The 20,857-nt window shown below is 43.8% G+C and overlaps 1 protein-coding gene across 1 annotated transcript; it reads right to left on the minus strand.

The window, feature by feature from the left end:
• Positions 1 to 4,655: 4,655 nt before the first annotated feature.
• Positions 4,656 to 19,838, minus strand: pggt1b (protein geranylgeranyltransferase type I, beta subunit; the record flags this gene model as incomplete). Its single annotated transcript, XM_080003819.1, has 9 exons — positions 4,656 to 5,219; positions 8,948 to 9,056; positions 9,810 to 9,994; positions 12,445 to 12,490; positions 14,396 to 14,528; positions 14,809 to 14,960; positions 17,415 to 17,479; positions 19,118 to 19,236; positions 19,708 to 19,838. 9 exons carry the CDS (start codon positions 19,836 to 19,838, stop codon positions 5,062 to 5,064), a joined length of 1,098 nt encoding a protein of 365 aa, XP_079859945.1. The 3' UTR covers positions 4,656 to 5,061.
• Positions 19,839 to 20,857: the final 1,019 nt, after the last annotated feature.

Consider the following 20,857-nt stretch of genomic DNA (forward strand, 5'->3'; position numbering starts at 1 on the left):
TTAAATCATTTTCCTCTTCCAATTAATCACAGGAATGCGTTTTGAATGATCATTTAAGATTAAAAAATTGTGTGTGTGTGTGCGCGTGCGTGTGTGTGTGTGTGAGTGGGGCTTAAATCCACAGCCTTCTTTAGTTAGTCAGTTATTTACGCATGGGTGCTGGTGCGCCCATGTGTTAATGTGTTGCTTTATATAGGCCAATTTCTCATCGCGACCCAAATAAATTGAGGCCTTTTGTTGGGTGAAATTTCTCTGTGACGGGGCGCTGAGTCAGAAATATCACACCATCTCTGAAATTTAAATGCTATAGTTATAGTATATTTACAAGTATATATGTATATATATTTTTTTAAATAATACTAGAGCTCTATGACAGGTGGATGTAGAGCCTGAGCTTAATATTTTATTCTAAAACTACGAGTTTGAGCGTAAATCCTGGCAATGCCACTTGTTCCACACATCACCGGGAGTCACCAGATGGTGATGATGGCGTCAAGCTGGCATTTCAGCTCACTGAGCAAGTGGACGAGAACAAAGGAGCAGCCCGGTCTGAGGGATGGAAACAATGACAACCAATAAACCGGCCGTAGATGTGGTCAGTGTCAGCCATAACAACCGTGGCGTTAAGATGGTTTGAGGAATATAAAACACAGATTTGATTGTTTTTGTGTAAATCCAGTCCTACGGATTTGCCGATGCTAATCTATCACCACCAGACATCAGTCGGGCGGTGAAGAGTATTTGCGGACACAGTCCACATGTTTATAGTGTGGCACTTCAAAACTGTCCTACGGAGGATCACATTATTGAGCCTCAGTGGCCTGCACCCACTTGAGTGGAAATCAATAAAAGTCTTGACTTATTTGCTTGCTAAGTACAATTGATTTAAGTGAAATAACTGCCCGGATCATGCAGCTACCATGAATGGTTTACGACGGTTCAATGGCACCGGAGGGCTTTTGGTCATTAGAAATGAGTCTTTTACATCACATCAGGGACTATTGTGGCAACACTTGGCTGCAAGAGGCAATCTGTGAGTAACATGTGTCCGGTTATGTGTTAAGGATCCATCAAATATAAATGGTAATATTGCTGTATTAAGAATATTAAATATAATAAAATATAATATAATAAAATATAATGAATATAATATAAATACAAATATATAAAAAAAGAACAGAACAGAAACAGAATCAGCAGAGACACTTGAAGCTAAATAGGCGCTTATCGTATAAATCAAATAGTCTAATATTTATAAATGCTTTTATTTTTATTAAGTCAGGATACATTTGACGATATTGGGCGTCACTTCTTCACGAGTACTGAAGCTTTCCTTGGCTTAAGCGTTAATGCTTGAATCCTGCATTTGCCCTCTGGCCATCATGAGCATTGCACCTATTTCATGACAGTTTATTGGCGCTCCTACAAAGGCAGTAACTCACAAAATCCCCTTGTCTAGACGGGGGAAAGTCTTTGTTTAAGGCACGTGGTTCAAGACGGCGATGAAGGATGCCCGCTTCCCTTTTGTTCACTATAAAATTGAGGCATCACAGCGATTGCTCAAAACCAAACCGAGGGCAAAGGACAGAAATAACAATTTCTACGAAAAGCAATCTCAGAAATCTGTTGTGTTAAATAAACAGAAATAAAAAATAAAAAAATACTCAAAGCTCAAATGTAGAAAAAGTTAGTCTTTTATTAACATAAGTACAGTAGGTTTTTTTCAGAATTCATCTTTTCCCCCCATCAGTTTCAACATCATTTTATCATACATATGAACATATGCATACCTAAACCTCTACCCATCTCATCGCTATTGCTGTAAACATATTCATGTTTATTCATCTTGAGCACTTGCACAAAAGCAGTCACTTGTTTTTTAAGCAATTACATTTCTATCTATTTTTTATTTATCTACAAGTTATAGAAAAAATAAAACCAACTTCTGTATGTATGTATATTCGTTAATGGCAAAGCAAGCACTCATGAGTGTCTCCATGTGGCATTTCGGCTGCATCTCAACAGACTAGCAGATGCCTCACGTCCACAATGTGTTATTATATGGCGGAAATAAAAATAAAAAAATAATAAGAGATACAAGACAACGTTTGAGAGCATTGAGATCCCTTCATGGAACACAGACCCATCCGTGCAACGTTCTCTAGTTTAGAAGGTAAATAGCTTTCCCAAGGGTGAAAAATTACAGCATTTTAAGGGTTCTGTCTCCATGGATCCTTCCCTGCTCCCCGCTCGGTTTCCTGATGGATCGATGTGAGCGGACAGTGGAGAGTAACTCAATCCGCGACCAAGCAAAGAGAAAAGCTTTGAGCGAGGAAAAAGTACGATCACGCGCTGCATACGATACAAAAAAAATAATAATAATAATCGCTCGGGTCACCTCCGAGAACACAAACTGAAAATGAGCATTAATCGCTGGACATGAATAACCCTTCTCTGGGACACGTGCAGCGAGATGGCGGATGAGGCCGTGGTGAATTTCGGACCCAGGGGAGGACGCGGGAACGCGTTGAGAGACACCCAGAGCGATGCTGCGAGAGGCACATTTCCACCTGCTTGACTTGGGGCGGTCAAGACCACATGAGCCGGTCCGCCTCCGCAGAGGGGACCCGGGAGCGCCCCGAGGAGCTCCGACACAAAGCGAAGTCATCTCCGGCCGCCGTAGATCAAGCGGCGGTGGATGCGCTTGGGGAAAAGTCGTTCCGTTTCAGCTTTGTGCCGCAGTCCCATTGCCCCCCAAACCCTCCGCAATTTTGCTTCCCTGGATTTAAGGTTCTTATCAGTGCTCAAACACATACACATTATAAATAGAAAACAAAAACCTAAGACTGGTCATAGACACGCATATCCACTGGTTGATCACAACTATCTTGTCATTAGTTTCACCAAAAAAAAAAAAAATATATATATATATATCTCAGACAAACAACGCAATATATTGTAAAAAAAAAAAAAAAAAAAAAGGCAAATTATGTCTTCATGAAACCGACGTCACAAAAACAGTCGTCGATATTTATGATTCTGGGGTGGGATTCAGCACCTACTGCGGGATTCATGATGTAAACGGCTTGATCTGTTCTATTTTAAAAACTTAACGGAGAGAAGAAGAAAACTTCCATCCGCCACGGCACGCAAAACCGTGAAGAATTTTTTATTTTTTTTAATTTTTATTTTATTTATTAATTTATTTTTAAATGGCGGGTGGAGCACCTCTCGATCGGGCCGGCAGAGTGTAAGAAATGCTTGTTGTAAGGCAAAAGCAGTCGTCGGGACCAAAAACAAAGAACATAACACCGTGAGGCCGAGAAGCTCAATGGGGTTCAGGCAGGGGAGACTCCCGACTCCGACAGCTTCCCTTAAATAATAGATGGGTTGAATTATTTATTCGGGTCTGGTTTCTATTGCTAAAAAGAGAGTGACTGGAACGTAGAGGTGTTTTCGCCCTCCCTCTGTCCCTTCAAAACAAGCCAAAAAAAAGAAAAAAAAAAAAAGACGTCGCTCCCGGGAAGAAATATCAGCGGCGAGATTTCGAAACAGCGCACTCAGGCACATCAGTTTTGAGTGTTCTGGACACCTCCCAGTCTGACCTACCGGGATGATTTAGCCCCATCATCCTTCTCCTCTCCGCCCGGAGGAAGCAGCTGTTTGGCGTCGGCCGCAGTCTGAAGGCGGGGGGGAAAGGGCGTGGCTTTGGCGGGGATGACGAGCAAAAGCTTAAAGAGGCCAAGTTAAGTGGCTGGACGCGTCAAGGCAGGAGCCTACTCGACCAAGGAGTGCAATTTTATTCACTTCAGTTTGAGTCAGTAAATCAATAGCCGGGGAGGGATGGGCCCCTCCGCCTTCTTGGAGAAGGGAGGTTTACATTACGCAATTTGAGATAAATTTGTCGTGCGTTGCTCTTTTTGCTCTCGCTCCCGATGCAGCGCTACTGCCGTTAAAACCAATGTGTTTCATCGGAGCGGGTAGCGTCTTTTGTCTCAGCGTTCACCCGTCTCCCGCCTCCCCGCCAGGCCGGGGTGGGGAACGTTGAGGAGCGCAGGAGCCACAGGGCACTCAGCGAGCGTCTACTCTCAGAACAGACAGCAGGTGCAAACTCTGCAGATGCAGGATTTTTCCCCTGCTTATTGAGGCCCACAGGAGGCCGGCTCAGAACACATTTTTTTTTTTCGGGGGGGGGGGGGGGCTTCAAGCTAAATCCAATGCGTTTGCCGTGTATTTCTACCTGAAGGCCCCTTTCGCCTGAATCCATCCAGTTTTTCCTCTGCCGGAAGATGAACTAACAAGCTAAAATGTTTGCACTTTGAGATTGCTTGCTCACTCCACCCCCATCCCCCCCCCCCCCCATCATGAAAAAAAAACACACACACAAGGAAAAAAAAACCCAAACAAACAACACTCCAGGGCAAATATTTTACCCCCCCAAAGTCCCAGCAGTTCTTCTTTTGTTTTTGGATCCGCTTTTCTCTTCCTCAGATCCACGCTGAGGTTGTGGGGGCGATAGCAGAAATAAATGAAACAGGGCGATTCATCAAGACATTCTCACTCAACTGGCATCGCGAAACCCTCCTTAAATACTTCCCTTCACCACCTCCAGGTTCGAAACCGAGATTGTTGAGAAACGCTGTCTTCGAGGAGGCTTCCTGTTGTCCACAGGAAGGGAGTTAGCGGCGTCCATCCCCGGCGTGGAAAGGCCAACAGAGCGGCGAGAAATATTCATGCTGAAGAGGTAAAGTAAAAACCTCTGTTCCTAAAGCTGTATATCTATGAACTCTGCAACGGTGAGGCATCTGGATATGAAACTTTTTTCTTTTTTTAGAGGCGCCAATGAATCTGATACAGCTTTCTAAATCTATATCGGACCTCGGCGCCAACACCGAGTTCCGGCTAACCGAGCGGCGCGTTGCTTTCCAAAGACGCAAAATTTAGTTCTCCGAGAAGCGACGACTGTGTTCGTCGAAAAAATGATGCACCTGAGCATGTCGCAGGCGGTTCAGACACATACGGGGGCTTTTTCGGACGGCATTCCTATTGTGGGGGTGGTTGTCAGGTGCAGCTGCTCGCGCTGTTCCTCCACGTCTGCTGCAGCTGCTGCAGGTGCTGGAAGGCTCTCTGGGTGACGTTAAGGGCCGGGTGGACCTTCCGCAGGTTGGGCTCCCCGAGCAGGGACAGACCGCACAGCCCAAAGTAAGCATGGAGGGGGTCTGCAAGAGACGGGGGAGGGGGAGGGCAAGGAGGAATGTCCGAGGAAAGACAGGTGAGGATGCGAGAAGGGAGAAGAGCAAGGAAGGGCGGGAGGGGGCAGAGAAGGAGAACAAGGCCAGATGGTCAACGGCCTAACAGCTCCAACACCTGCATCTGACAGATCTGTGTCCTCGGCTTCGAGGTTGTCGCCCCCGGTGTCCCCTCTAAACACGGTTGGAAATGCAAGACCCGCATCATTTGATAACTTTTGAAACGACAACATCGGGCGTTATATCGGAGCCTCATCCGCGTTGTTCCTTTAAGGAATCATTAATCCTGTATAGCCGATCCCCCCGTGCCCCTCACGTCCCCTGGGATCTGGCTAAAAGCCGGCAGTACCAGTAAATGGACCGATAATTGAGTTATAATGAAATGACAGATCACGAGTCATTGACACCGAGGCATCAAAACACCATTAGCGATATCACTCAGGATTTAGGAGTCAAGAGCTATATGGACTCCCTTCACCGAAACCAGAAGTGAAGCCGAATCCAGGACGACGACTTCTTTAAACAAGTTTTGTTTTTTTTCCCCCCTCCGCGTCACTCGACACGCGAAGCCAGGTTCAGGAATAAACGCCCTCGTTCCTTCGCCACCTGTCTATGTGTTAGTTCGCCGGAAGTATTCTAAAAATGTGCAAAATACCAACCAGGACACCGTGTAGTAACCGGGACAGCTGAAGGCATATATCACTGTCGTCCGTCTGATTAAAAGACTCATCCGACACGAGGGGAGGGCATTTCAATGTGATTAAAACGCAACATGCGATTTGGGGTTTGGAGGCACCCCGGGCTAAAGGGCAGCCGGGCAGCGGGGGGAGGGATGAGGGGAAGACAGTCGGTGCAGCGTCCTGAAGCAGATCGCGAGCAGCCTGCGTTCCACACCTCGCTGCCGAAACCAAACATGAGCAGATTAGATGTATCTTGCTGCAAGCTTTGGATAAATCTTGATTCGTTCACATCACAAGCACTGATACAGGGACCGACTGGGACAGACTACAAAGCTACACAACTAACAACTATAAACGGGAGGGCTGCGCTTGGTTGTGGTGTAAAAAGTCTACAAATGAAAATCGTGTGTTCTTCACGAAATGCAATCTTGTTTTATTTTTCTTCAACTCAATTGAAGTTTTATCCAAAATATTAAAAATTCGAAATGCATGGGTTGATTTACCTTCCAAAAAAGGAGGGGGGGGGGGGAACAAAAAGAACAAATTCACAAACAATATCAAAAGCGTATTTAGACCCATGTATTTATTACAGGTCCCACATCAATGGTTTCCTTCACTTTATCTTCAAACACCGGTTCCTGTAACGTGAGCAGCTTGATCGCCCGTGTCCTCGGGATAGCAGTGAACAATTCCCCATCAATTAGACACCAGTCACACACACACACACACACACACACACACACACACACACACACACACACACACACACACACACACACACACACACACACACACACACACACACACACACACACACACACACACACACACACACACACGTTTAGGATTACCAGCAGTTTTCCACTGACCTCAAGTCACCCTGGCAACAACCACCCCCCCCACACACACACACAACACACCCCCATCCAATAACATACTGACACGCTTCCTTGAACTTGTTGAGAATGTGAAATAAGACAAGGTTCTCCAATACAATATTTTCACCAATATTCACTAATAACACTAAAACAACAGGAACCATATTTATACGATTATATTCGCGATTAATTTTGACGTAATCCCTTCCTCACTATTGATGTTGGAAGATGATGTGGCATTTGGAATTGGCCTGAACATGGCAGCATGTGGCTGCATTTATATAAATCTGCTGAATTACAGCTCCATCTCTTAACAATGTGTGTCCCACATTTGAGACTGAAACACAATGAGTAAGCACATTTCTGACCACATTATGAGCTCAATACTGTCTGGGATATGGCGGCGTGCATTCAGATACACAAATGCATCCTTACATAACGGCAAGATGAGAGTACTCATTAAATTAGTCTTTATTTTTTCTTTTAAAAGGCCCTGCGATGGAAAATTGCCTATAGGTTGTTCCATTCAAAGCACGCGAGGCTTTGTTTGTTTTCTTCCGATGGAGAGCATCAGAAACATCTATCTTCAATAACTACCATTACAGTTAGATTTCGACTTAAAGGTTGCACAGCTACACGACCCTATTATATTCTTTCTGACCAAACACAGGTTTGTATTAAATAAATACGTATTAAACCCGTTAAATACCTATGACGCAAAACTCACCTTTTCAGTGCTTGCACACGTACGTGTGGGTATTTTGTGAGCGTTCTAATTCCGGGGACGCGTGGTGGAACGAGCCGCTCAGCTTTGCTGCCCTCCGACGCGTCACCGAGGGCATTATTCTTAATGGAACCGCGCCCCATCTGAGTAACCCCACCCACAGCTGGGGCGCGACGGGACCCGTCAACCTCGACGCTGAGAGATAATCAAGGGAAGTGCTCCGCTGGCGGAAGAGACCAAAGCGAGTCTTTTAAAAGAAAGAGGAATTAGCACCAACTGTCTGTGACAAAACTGCAGACAATGGAAATGGAAGTATTTTGCTGTGTGTTTCTTTCTGTGTGTGTGTGTGTGTGTGTGTGTGTGTGTGTGTGTGTGTGTGTGTGTGTGTGTGTGTGTGTGTGTGTGTGTGTGTGTGTGTGTGTGTGTGTGTGTGTGTGTGTGTGTGTGTGTGCGCCAAAGTTAGGTTGACAGCACTGGAGGCTGCGGCATATTGATTTTATTTTACAACGTTTCCATAATTGAATGAAACAAAAAAGCCCCAAGCCCCAACGTATCCCACTGTGCTCCAAGCTCAGCGCTGGTCCAGACACCGCGGCGTTTCTTTCTGTGTGTGTGTGTGTGTGTGTGTGTGTGTGTGTGTGTGTGTGTGTGCCCACGTTAGGCTACTGTTGCGGTGGCGCGATTCACTCTGTGTTTCTCCAAACAAAACCATAGATGTATTCATTTGATGTTATTTTCCTATGTTTCCGTAATTGAATGAAACAAAACGGCCCCAAGACCGGCCGTATCCTGCTCGGGACGTCGCGGTGAAAGTCGGAACAAACTATTAAATGAGGCCTTTTCGATCAAATGTGAGTGAAGGTTCAGCAACTGGATTTCTAATTTCTCACCTCAGACATGCTCAGGAAACAGATTTTAGTGTACTGATGATCTGAAATCAGCGACAGTTTACAGACTAAATACAATGGGACCCGGAGTAAAGCTCAAACCCCATTGGCTCACAGAACGCGTGACCACGGGAGGGAGGCTCCTCCCACTGAAAGAGCGCCAGGAACACGATGGATTTAGAGGCATGTTTACAATGGCTAGAATGCATAATCTGAGTGGTATTTTCAGCAAATAAAACTTCTAAAACATGTTTTGGGGACCTTTAGAGGCTTATATTAACTCATGTAAAAAGGAGCAAAACAGGTCGTCTTTAATATCCTGTGGCAGTCTCCGGGTATTGCTTCCGGATAATTAGCTCTCATTATAGTCCAACAGATGACTGTGGTTTCTATTTATCTATGCACACAGAAAAGAAGCCGTGAGTCAATATTAGCCAACTGACTGAAAACGTGCCCCATATAACTCTGTCTCTTCCCTCCCACACCTCCTCCTGCCTCCCTTCCTTTGATATTTCCCTCCGCCTTTTACCTGGGTGGCTGTCCGGCCACTTGGCGAAGCCTCCCACCAGCCGGTCCTGTGTGGCAAGGATGTAGTTCCTGTTCCTCTCGTAGTTCGTATACTGGAACACGTCTAAGAGCTGGGGGAGAAGAGAGGAGGTTGGGAGGAAATTACCGTGATATATATATTGTTCACAAATTTCAGACACACACACACACACCCATGAGACCTGACAACATGGGTTAAATGTATTGAGAGAATTCCGTACCAACACGGGGAATATTAACTCTCGTGAAGAAAATTTGTATTTTTAGCATGCTAAACAAATCACCCTTCGTGTAACTTCATTGTCCCCATGGGAAAATGATAAGTTATAAAAGCAGCTGATGAAACCAGGCTGCTGGAAACCAAAAAGTGCCAAATAAAACCAGGTCAAAAGTATTACAACATTACAGCATATTGGTAATAATATGGCTGTAATATGTAGATATGTTATTATTATTTGTTCCATTTATTTCACGCCACTTTCATAAAATGAACAAAATAAGACAATTCAATTGTAATATTGAATAATATATTGAGTAATTATTTGTATGACAATTAATACTCAACTAAAACACCTTCTTTTGTGACAGCCCTCCACATACGGAAGTATATTTCTTCAGGGGAAAAAAAAAAGAAAAAAAAAAGTATATTTCTCATCAAATTGAGTATTAGGATCAACTATTTCAGAAGTAGTGTGTACCTCTGGAATGGCAGCGACAAATACTTTTCAAACTCCATTTTAGTCCATTTTTCACAATGATTCAGAATTTCCATTCTGTCTGTAAAGATCTATTTCCTGGCTTGCGGGTACGTACGCGTGCGTACGTGCGAGCGTGCAGCGGTGTACCTCGAGCGTGGCTCCCACCCAGAAGGAGTAGCATGTGTCTACAGGTTTGTTGGGCCGGCCGTGGAAGCCGCTCTGCTGCCGCATGATGCACCAGCGCCGGATGCGGTCCAGCTCACGCTGACTCAGCGTCTCCTCCAGGCGACCCATCAGGCGCAGGGAGGCGATGGCGCAGAACGTCGAGCCTCCTGGGCGGACGCAGAGAGATGGGGGAACGGGTTCAGGAATGTCAAACTATCTGAGAGGCGAGGACCCCGATCGGTTAATCAAGGAAACGGAGCGACAAGCGGCAGACTTGAAACACTCTCAAAACACAGAGGCACGGAAAGAAATTCCATCGCAAACACATTTATCACATCGTAATCAGACTCAAAGAGCACTTCTATGGATAAAGACATGCTACAGCGCACGCGATGACAGTAATGACTATTTGCAATAACAAAAGGCAGAGATTTGAGTGGTTGAGAGATGCTTCTGGCAGCCCCAGCGATCTCGAAAATTGGGCTAGGAAGTCAACCGCTGCCAGTGATATTTTAGCGTTTAATCCTTCCTGACATCGTTCGACGACAGAAAGACAACTAGATAATTATAAGGCACACGTGAGGGAGGGGAAGAAGGGGGGGAAAAAAAAAAAAAAAAAAAAAAAGAAAAAAAAAAAAAAAAAGGTCCTGTGTGGGGTCCTCAAACAGGAAGCAGAACCCGTGTGCGTGTTTGTACAGTACCTCTGTACAAACACGCAGTTAAACAGCATGGAGATGTCTCTACTGAGAGGATCCTGTCGAGGGTGTGAGACTAACAGGTTATTAGGGTGTTGGGTAGGACCTCACCATTCCATTTCAATAAAAGGAGCCACGATAAGATTTTAGAGCCGCATATTGACATTTTATTCATGATGAGAATCGCGACCAACTTTTCAGTATACCATCTGACGTGCACCACAAAGTATTTTATGAACATTGCTCTTCTGAACTTGCAGTATTGTATGGGACTTTTTATAAAATCAAAAAATAAATAAAATATAAAACATCTGAAATACAAACGAAGCGGTTTTTTTTTTTTGTTTTTTTTTGACCAGTGTCAAAACATAGAAAAATAAATTAAGTTCAGACTGACACCTAGACGTGCAGAGTATTTCATTTAGGGGGGGAAATATCTAGCATAACTTCCAAACAAAGAATCAATATTACAATAAGCTAAATCAGCTCAGAAATTGAACTTTTTTTTTTTTAACCTAGCTCTGCAAGATATATATATATATATATATATATATATATATATATATATTTCTTTAAACCTATATTAACCTTATATTAGTAAACTTCTAAATCACATTCAGGGAAGTCCACCTATCTGTGATTTTAGGCTGCTGGTTAGGGTTAAAGATCAGTACGGGAAATGTGAAGTAGCTTGGAGGTCTTCACAAATACAGTAAAACAAACGTGTGTGTGCGTGCGTGCGTGCGTGCGTGCGTGCGCGTGGCCTTGCATGTTTGTTGATCTGACGGGCTGTTTATCAGTGGCGGTGCAAGAGCAGCTATCCATCCCCTTCAAACGACCCGGCTGTCAGCAACCTTATCATCTCCTCTACTTTCGCCACAACTAGCTGATTATCTGTGCGTGTGAGAGGGCACGAGACAAAAAGGTGGTCGGTGTGTGTGTGTGTGTGTGTGTGTGTGTGTGTGTGTGTGTGTGTGTGTGTGTGTGTGTGTGTGTGTGTGTGTGTGTGTGTGAGGGCTGTAAATCTGCCTATAGATCGTCCCCCTTCGCACATCACCATTGTCTATTTCGCTGCTATCTGCCTGACACAGTGGCATCATGGAGGGGGTGTGTAGTGTGTAAATCTGAGTATGGGGACAGCTCCACATGCTTTGTTCCAAATGATTTACCATAAGAAACACCAATGCTCTGTGTGGAATTATGCACATATCCCTCATCCCCAAATAGATACATTGCTGTGAAAGACATAATGTGGGATGTATTGGCAGTGAACAGGATGTCGAGGGATTGATGGGGAAGTAGCCACGGGAACGGCGGGTGGGCTGAGCTGTGGTTTAAGACGTCTGAATTAAAAGGCTTTACTCACAAAATTAGAAAGCAAAACAAAAAAAAAAAAAAAGTAATTATAGTAATGCAACAACAACCTGCCCCGCGCCTTTGATGTCATACTTCAGACCGACAAAACAGTAAGTTAGGGCACGGCTGAAACGACGGGGTTTGAGCCGGGATTGTGGGCGAGAGGGGTTTAATCGAGACGTTGTTTCCAGAGAATAGGATTTGAACGCTTGATCCCTTAAACCAGTTACTTGTGTCAACACCGCAGGCTCTGCTACTGTACCGCCGACGCAAGATGTTTTAAACTAATAGCAACCTTTTCCAGATCCATATTAGGTCAACATGTTGTCGAGAGACGGGCACAAAGAAGACAGTTCCAATGTGGGGAAGATTTAAAACAGGCTCGGGCCAATAATTACTTCATACACAACGCAATTCTGGATTTAGCAGCATGTACGCAGATGAAATGTTGCTCAGAACTTGAAAAATGTCCATCTTCCACAACGAGTCATTTTATTTCGCTTAAAAATACATATGTTCATGCACACGCACAAAAATGGCACACAATTAGAGGGCGGCAAACTCACCGTGCGACTCCAGCCCAGCCCCTTGGCCAATCCCATTGTCATAAGACTGTGAAGAGTAAATGACAAAAATTTGGTTTTTAAACTACAAATAACTCCTCTAGTCAGAGTAATATGTACTACTAGTGCACATGCCTTTACTTCAAGTTACTTCAAAGGAATCCCATGAGGGTAGATATACGGAAAACACATTCTCACGTCAATTTGCAATCAATTGTAATCCACCAATGGTATTTAGAATTTAAGCAGGTGTGTGTGAGCATGTTAACCTTAGTGACTTAGGGTTATGATGTGATGTCGTAGTGTAAAATATACAATTATTTTTATATGAGACAGCCGACATTGCTGCGTAGCAAACTACCTGTATGTTCCGTAGAATGTTTCCCACGACTAAATTACATTGACGCAGGCTCCAGTCATTTCGTTTTTAAAAAGTGTGCTTATGTTAGTATTTTCAATGCCAACACTAAAACCTGACTTGAATGGCAGTTGGTTCACTATTGAAGGATTTATATACATTACACCACAATTTTAAAGTAACAGTGGTGGTTATTGTTTCCTACAGCACTTTATGCAAGCACAATATCAATGACTGTTAAATAGCTAAAGGCTGTATGCCACAACGTTGACACAAGGTCATTCATCCGTCTCCTTTTGTGAAGAGAGGCTGTCTTTTGTTCCTGTGCGTGTGTGAAGGTTCTCATAATAGATCCAGCTTTTGTGTTAAAGGTCAAACTTTGTGTGAATTGTGATTTTGTAGAATCCATTTCCTCTCTGATGACTTTGGTTGAAAAGCAGACTCCGCTGGCTGTCAGCTGCTCCCACAAACTCTTTCTGTGCGTAGACAAAGCCGCTGCCGACACCAATCCACTTGATGTAATGTGCTCACAACTTTTAAAGACGAGACTTGCCGGGGTGAAACCAACATCAGGTGTCAGTCTGACAAAACGATCAATGAAGGGTCCCATTCTATCCTTCACAACGACCCAAAGTTGTACCCTTTCAACAAGCAATCAGTCGAAATGTCTTTATGACTTTTATGAGAAACTTCACATTAAGGGTGCCTTATATTACTTTTGCGTTGTTTATCAAACAAATGATCTTAGTGAAAAAACAACCACTAAGTGACACCAGAGCCTTTTGACTGACACTATACAGCACATACACCGATCAGCCACAACATTAAAACCACTGATAGTTGAAGTGAATAACATTGATCATTTCATTGCAATGGCACCTGTCAAGGGGTTGGATATATGAGGCAGCAAGTGAACAGTCAGTTCTTGAGGTTGATGTGTTGGAAGCAGGAAAAATGGACAAGCGTAAGGATCTGATCGACTTTGGCAAGGACCAAACTGTGATGGCTAGACGACTGGGTCAGAGCATCTCCAAAACAACAGGTCTTGTGGGGTGTTTGCAGTGTGCAGTGGTTACTTCCTAACAAAAGTGGTCCAAGGAAGGACAACCGGTGAACCGGCGACAGGGTCATGGGCGCCAATGGGCTCATTGATGCGCAAGGGGAGTGAAGTCCAGCCATCTGGTCCGATCCCACAGAAGAGCTACTGTAGCACAAATTGCTGAAAAAGTTAATGCTGCTATGATAGAAATGATACAGTGCATCACAGCTTGCTGCGTATGGGGCTGTGTAGCCGCAGACCAGTCAGAGTGTCCATGCTGCCCCCTGTCCACCATCGAAAGCACCTGATCCATGGGGGCCCCACCTCACAACTTCCAGGACTTAAAGGATCTGCTGCTAACGTCTTGGTGCCAGATACCACAGGACACCTTCAGAGGTCTAGTGGAGTCCATGCCTCCACGGGTCAGAGCTGTTTTGGCGGCACGGGGAAGGAGCTACACAATATTAGTGGTTATTAGTGGTGGTTTTAATGTTGTGGCTGATTAGTGCACAGCCCCCCCCCTTGTGTGCGTGTGTCTCTAAGCTGAGTTGACGCACCATGCTCCTCCTGATATACTCGATGGCCTTCTGTATGTCCATGCCCGACCAGTCGTCCAGCATGTAGCAGATACAGGCCGCGCAGTAGATGAACCGCATGTCATTCTCACTTCCCTCTGGTACAGCATAAAAACTGAGTAGACAGATACCAAAGACAGAGAAATGTTAGCTGAAGGGCTCTAAGTGTCTACGTGGGTGTAAATGTGTAACTTTGTGTGGGAGTAAATGCGACATAGAGATGTCCAACAGATTAAAATGTCTCATCCGGTTTCATTTAATTGCGGTGTTGGAAGTCACAATATATAGGTGTATTTTGGTCTAAATATGCTCATTTCAGTCAGATGTGTATACAAGCCTGAAACAGTTCCAATTAAGAGTATCATTTTAATGTACGTGTCTACGTATGGACCCACCTGCCGTCTTCCAGCTGCAGTGCTTTCAGGCCGACCAGGCAGGCTCGCTTGTTGACCCGGCTTAAATCATCTCCTAGCAGCAGCAGAGAAGCCAGGCCGGTGTACGTCATGGCGATGTGACCGCTGTCATACGGGTGGAGCAGCCCTGGACCCTGGGGAGAACATGAGAACATTTTAGGGTTGGGCGATGTGTCAAATTTTTTTTTTTTTATTTGCCATGGGGGGAGGGAGGGGTGATGGTGGTGTCGGAGCAGACCTCCCAATCCTATATGGGATTATTTTGGTTTCAAACCGGACGCAACCGGCAAGCCGAAGGACGTGAAAAGTAATTTGCCATCTCTGCAAACTCCGGCCGCGGAGCGGAGGTTCGGTTAGAACAATCGCTTGATTAGCCGTTTTAAAAGGATAGCAAAAAATGTAAATAAAAGGGATAAAATCATGTAATTATCCCAGAGAAAGCCCGTCTCTGCTCCCCGGAAGGAGGAGTCTCCCCTGGGACTGGCCCCCCCATGCCCCGGTAACAGGTGCTCTACACAGCTGCTTTGTTCCTCCATTATCTGAACTAAACTGATCGGAAACGAAGACAGAAAGAAAGAGAAAAATGCAGTTTCAGAATGACCTGGAAATGGGTTTTACCCCAACATATTTTTTCTTTTTGAGGATTTCTCCGGACTGCGAGAAAAGCACCGGCCGCGGTTGAAGCGGCAACGGGGAAAACGGGGAAGCTCCTTTTCGCGGAGGCTTTGAATTTCGCTTTACAGGTCATTAAATTAGCAAAATAAAGCGACAAATATCGTCAAAAAAAAAAAAAAAATCGCCTAAAAATAACAACCACCGTTGGACCGAGCCGGTCGCAGATATATTCGTCCAATCGCCAAGCCTAGTACATTTAGTACATTATAACAGACTTTTTTAGTCGGAGTACACAGTCTATAGCTGCTTTTACACATCCGGACATTGCAAGTAGTTGCCCTTTCACACATGCAGCACACAACCGGAGATTGTCGGTGTCAGACGCGTTTACACCTACTGGAAATACTGCGTTTGGTTTAGACGAGGGGTGGAGCCTGGGAAGAGCTTGCAGGAGGCAGGATGTGACACAATGTTGCTGCAGGGTTTTAGCACACCCAAGATGGCAGACGAGACTACCGACGTATCTTTTTTGGTGTTGAAACTCCATGTATTTGGACGTATCCGTGACATAAACAAAAGGAATGGAATGGAATGGAAAGGAATATAAAGGAAAGCGGTAAGGAGTACTATGCTCCGTGGATGAAGATCCGTACGAAGGACAAGCCCACTCACTCGCTGTGAATGCTTGACAATTACCTGCTTTGTTCACATATACCGCTCAATCGGACATTACGCTGACTTTGTACCAGGGTGCTGGCTGGGTAAAGTCTGGTTAATGTCCGGTCATTTGCGTTCACACGTACAGCTCCTCTGGGTAATGTCCACATAATTTCAGGGTTGCAGTGCATGTGTGAAAGCATCTTGTAGAAAGCAGGATGTAGAAATTCTATAGAAGCAATAGCGGAACCAAGAAAATAGTTTCTGTCTTAGGTGTATGCAACTTCAGCCCCTTTCCCACACGGAATCCCTAACATGGCTGGATAATAAATATCCGGAAAAGTCAGTAGGCAGGCAGGCAGTCATTCCCTCATGGCCTCCTTTACGGAAATGTCCTGTATGGATTATGTTCCCATATAGATGAATGTTACAGATACATTACGTAATGCTCGCGTGAGGGGTGACTAATATCACGCAAGCCTAGGCAACAGAATCGGTTTTTAGACCAGCGATTGGCTTCCCGTCTCCCCGCCACACGGACTCTTCCTTCCGCTTACTGGAGGGGACAGAGCCCCCGTCTCCAGACACAATAATCCTAAACCCAAAAGGTATTAAATCAGTGTGATCATTTTCAACCTTCAACCATTTTCAGACTGGACGTGTGTCAGTCCCTCAACTTTGCAGCCACGCTCAACATTTTTGCTAATGTATTTTTTTTCTTCCCGAAAATAATTATATACACACACACACACACACACACACACACACACACACACACACACACACACACACACACACACACACACACACACACACACACACACACACACACACACACACACACACACACACACACGAGCCACTTTGATATTATTATGGAATAAATATTGGTAAAAACCAACTATTTGTGCTTTATTTGGGTTCGGCTTCACCCTTTCTTAAAAGAAATGTTACTGCTTCCATTCCCACATACCTCCATTCACAGCCATTCCAACAATTTGCTGGAAATTATACTACTTCGACAGCGGGGAGATTTATGGAACAACTTTTACGGAACATCGAGACCGGTTCCCATTCCCACAAGACACCAATACGGAACATTGCCGGTAGATTTACGGCTTTCAGTGCAAGTGGGAAAGGGCCTTGGATTAACCAATGGCATTCTACAACTTTTTAGCAAAACATTTGGAAAAAGACATACGACAAATGCACTAGTAAAACAGACCTAAGTGACATAAATAAGACTGCATACAGAGGTAATGCCTGTTCAAGTTTCAAATGTTGAAGGCAGGGTGAAGGCTGTAGAGTAGGAATACCTTGGAGCTGTAAGGAAGTCCAATATGCGAGGATCCTCGAAAACCACAACGACTTAAATTGGTTTCTAGGAGGAAAAAGAGCAGGTCAGAATGTTGCGCGGTGCAGGGGTGCCGAACGGAAATATCTATGTGAGCATGATGTAAGTTCCAAATGGGAAAACAATTGACCAGAAACATTCCATTGTGGCTTCTGAAGATTACATAGTCCAACAATGTTTGAACCATAGTCCCCATTGTTTCTGCATGGTGTGTGCATAGATATCATTCCACACACGACCTACTGAGGAAAAGGTGTAATGCTGCCATCAAGGGGACATAAAGTGTTACTGAACAGAGTGAGAACCTGTGTTACTTGTATGGCCTGGTGTTAAATATAAAGCATAATGTTAATAGAAAGAAAACAATGCCACAGGAAAATTGTATTGTGCAGAGTCACCTCACCAATAGGTACATATGCCATAAAAGGATATACCATATTACCATATTTAACCTTCACTTTAAACTATGATACTCACAGCTACATGGACAAAGGTATGTCGATACTACCTCTAATTAGTCAATTTGGATATTTCAGCAACACATATTTCAAACAGGTGTACAAAATATTGGTATTAAAAACAACATAGTGGTGTCTGTCTCCTGCACTGGGATGCGAGCATAGGACAACATAGCAAAGGAGAACATCTCATATTGGGTGACAAAATACAGGCAAGACACTCAACATATGGCAAGTGCAACGAAAATCTAATTAAGCACTACTATGACACTGGTTTCTGTTGGCATCTTGAATAATTAAATGACTGGGCATTCAAGCAGATGGCAGAGTAGTTTATCAGAGGGACGAATGAAAAAAAAAATTAAATATTAACATCAGTTGCAGAAGTAGGAGTACCACCTGGAGGAAAGACATTTCCAAAAAAGAAAAATGTGAACTGGTTCCTTTAAAGATTTTCTGAATGTTACAGTAATGAAATAACTATTCTGCATTATGTCGCTTGGCCCATTCAATAAATAGTGGAGCCAACATGGACGCTTCAGAGATCTATTTTTTAACAAACGAGCCGTGCAGTATCATCTTATTATAATGTAGAAGTCTTGTGATGACAGTTTTGGGGCTGTAGATAACCAGGCTTCCCTTGAAAAGTGCAGCTATTTGTACATATTGACAAGTAATGAAGAGTCATGGAGTACAAGTTTAAGATAAGATAATAAAGTACTTTACTGATCCTTTTAGGGGAAACCAGGACTTACATTAAGGTACTGTACATAAGTAAAGCCTTCAAGCATACTTAAATGTATTCTTTTTTGTACACTTGACCTTTAGTCCACTACACTTCAAAGCAAATATCTATATGTTCTACTTTTCCTACACATTTTTCACATTCGTTTTATTAAGTCATGTGGAAAAAAAAAAAAAAACATTTACTGAGAACACCCTAGAAGACACAAAAAAAGATGATTTATTTACGAAGATGATTTATATTTAAATAAATCAAGAGGAACCAATCCACTGGACCAGACTGCATAGTCCATATTGAAGGCTCCGTTATATTAACTTACTTTAACTCGCAAGTACTTTTGCTCTCATTTGATGGAAAACATCTGTAAGTTCCCCACCGTCATCATATTGACGTTTCATGTCAATCACCATCATATTAACAATCACGTGGAAAGGTGTGTGACGCAAATCAAAGCAAACTAACCGTCCTCTGCAGGCAACACCTGGAGGGAGTAGATCCACTCGATCATGTTGTTTTTATCGATGACATCAAGGGCATCCAACACGTCGAGGCCAGAGAGCGCAAAAAACACTATGGTCAACCTGGAGAGAGAGAGAGGGGGGGGGGGGGTTGTGTTTGTTAACTCTAAAACTCGAATTTCAACATTATATCGACCGCCCAAACAACATTCATGAACCGGGATGCACGTATCCAGCCGCAATGCTTACCCTGCAAATATTCATTACGGGTGTAAATTGGGATTTGAGCTCATTGCACCCGGGGAAATGTTGTCCAACGTTTAGATGACAGCTCACTCGTTATACATCAACAATCCAACGGCGCTCCGGGTTTAAAACCCCAGCGGCTCTAACGGTCACCACGCAAGAGCTGTGGTTGAACACGGCGTGGTTACTGCTGGAAATGGAGCTGTCACTCGTCGCCGCTAGCGTCAAGCTCAAACTCCCTTAGCCTCCCCCCCATTCAAAACGCCGAGCGAGATAGCTAGCTACCTCGCCGACTGCTCGGGTTCTTCCGGCAAAACAGACGGACTGGGTGTGTTTTGGCAACCGTACCTGGTTGTTTCTAGGGAGGAGTATCTCTCGGGTAAGACCTGGAGCGACCTCTGGAAGAACCGCACATGGCGATCTCTTAAGAAGTCTAGATGTTCAAACTCCTCTATGTGGCTGTCTTCTTCTTCCGCCATTTTTTTTTTTTTTTTTTTTTTTTACGTCCGCACCCTGACGGCTGATCGTTTCCGGTCGACTTCTTCTTTCAAAGTAAAAGCCGGGATGGCAGGCTGACGTACTGTACATTAAAAAAAAAACAACCCCAAAAAAAACAGTTTGGCTGAAGAACTGATTACAGAAGAAGTTTGAGCAGTAAATTTGGTTTAAATTCAACCCCAAAAAAAGGTAAAAAAAAAAAAAAAAGGATGTGCATTCAACCGCTGAAGTGTGTGTAAAGTGTCCTTGCGTCCCTATTTTACGTTGTATATGTTTCTGATGCGTCTCACGTTTGGACGGACGTTCATTCATTGTTTTCAGACTCACACTCTGTGGTTCTCTGCCAAAATAAATCTTTCTGAGGGAACTGCAAGATCCCCGTGAGCATTTAGTTTCTACACAGTGTTATAATTTTCAATTTCCATTTCATTTCAACACTGATCAAACAATCTGCTGCAGTCCCTGAACACAAGCTTCATAATGTCTAGTGTCACAGATGCAAGACAAGGTTTAAAAACTATAATCAATTATATATGCATATATATATATACATAACATATACATATTCTTGCAGAATATATTTAACGTTCTTTATTAAAAGGAACCTGTGGTTTAATTGACTTTGTTTATTCATAAACTATAAGACCAGTATACCAATACAAAATGAATGCATATAAAAAATACATTTCAGATATGAAAATAGATACAAGTCACAGCAGAGAGATTGGTGTTGATATTGGTGTTGAGAGCACACGCACACGCGCACACACACACACACACACACACACACACACACACACACACACACACACACACACACACACACACACACACACACACACACACACACACACACACACACACACACAGCTTCGTAATGAATTGCGTGAAAAAGTTTCGAAGTACGTTCCATGCAAGTTCTCCGTGGCTTAATGATTCCACCGTCATGTGCACATGAAACAATCTAATCCCAGAATAGAATAACTGGCTAATTAGACCA

The sequence above is a fragment of the Zeus faber genome (genome assembly GCF_960531495.2).
Source record: "Zeus faber genome assembly, chromosome: 7".
In the NCBI taxonomy this organism is placed as follows: Eukaryota; Metazoa; Chordata; class Actinopteri; order Zeiformes; family Zeidae; genus Zeus; species Zeus faber.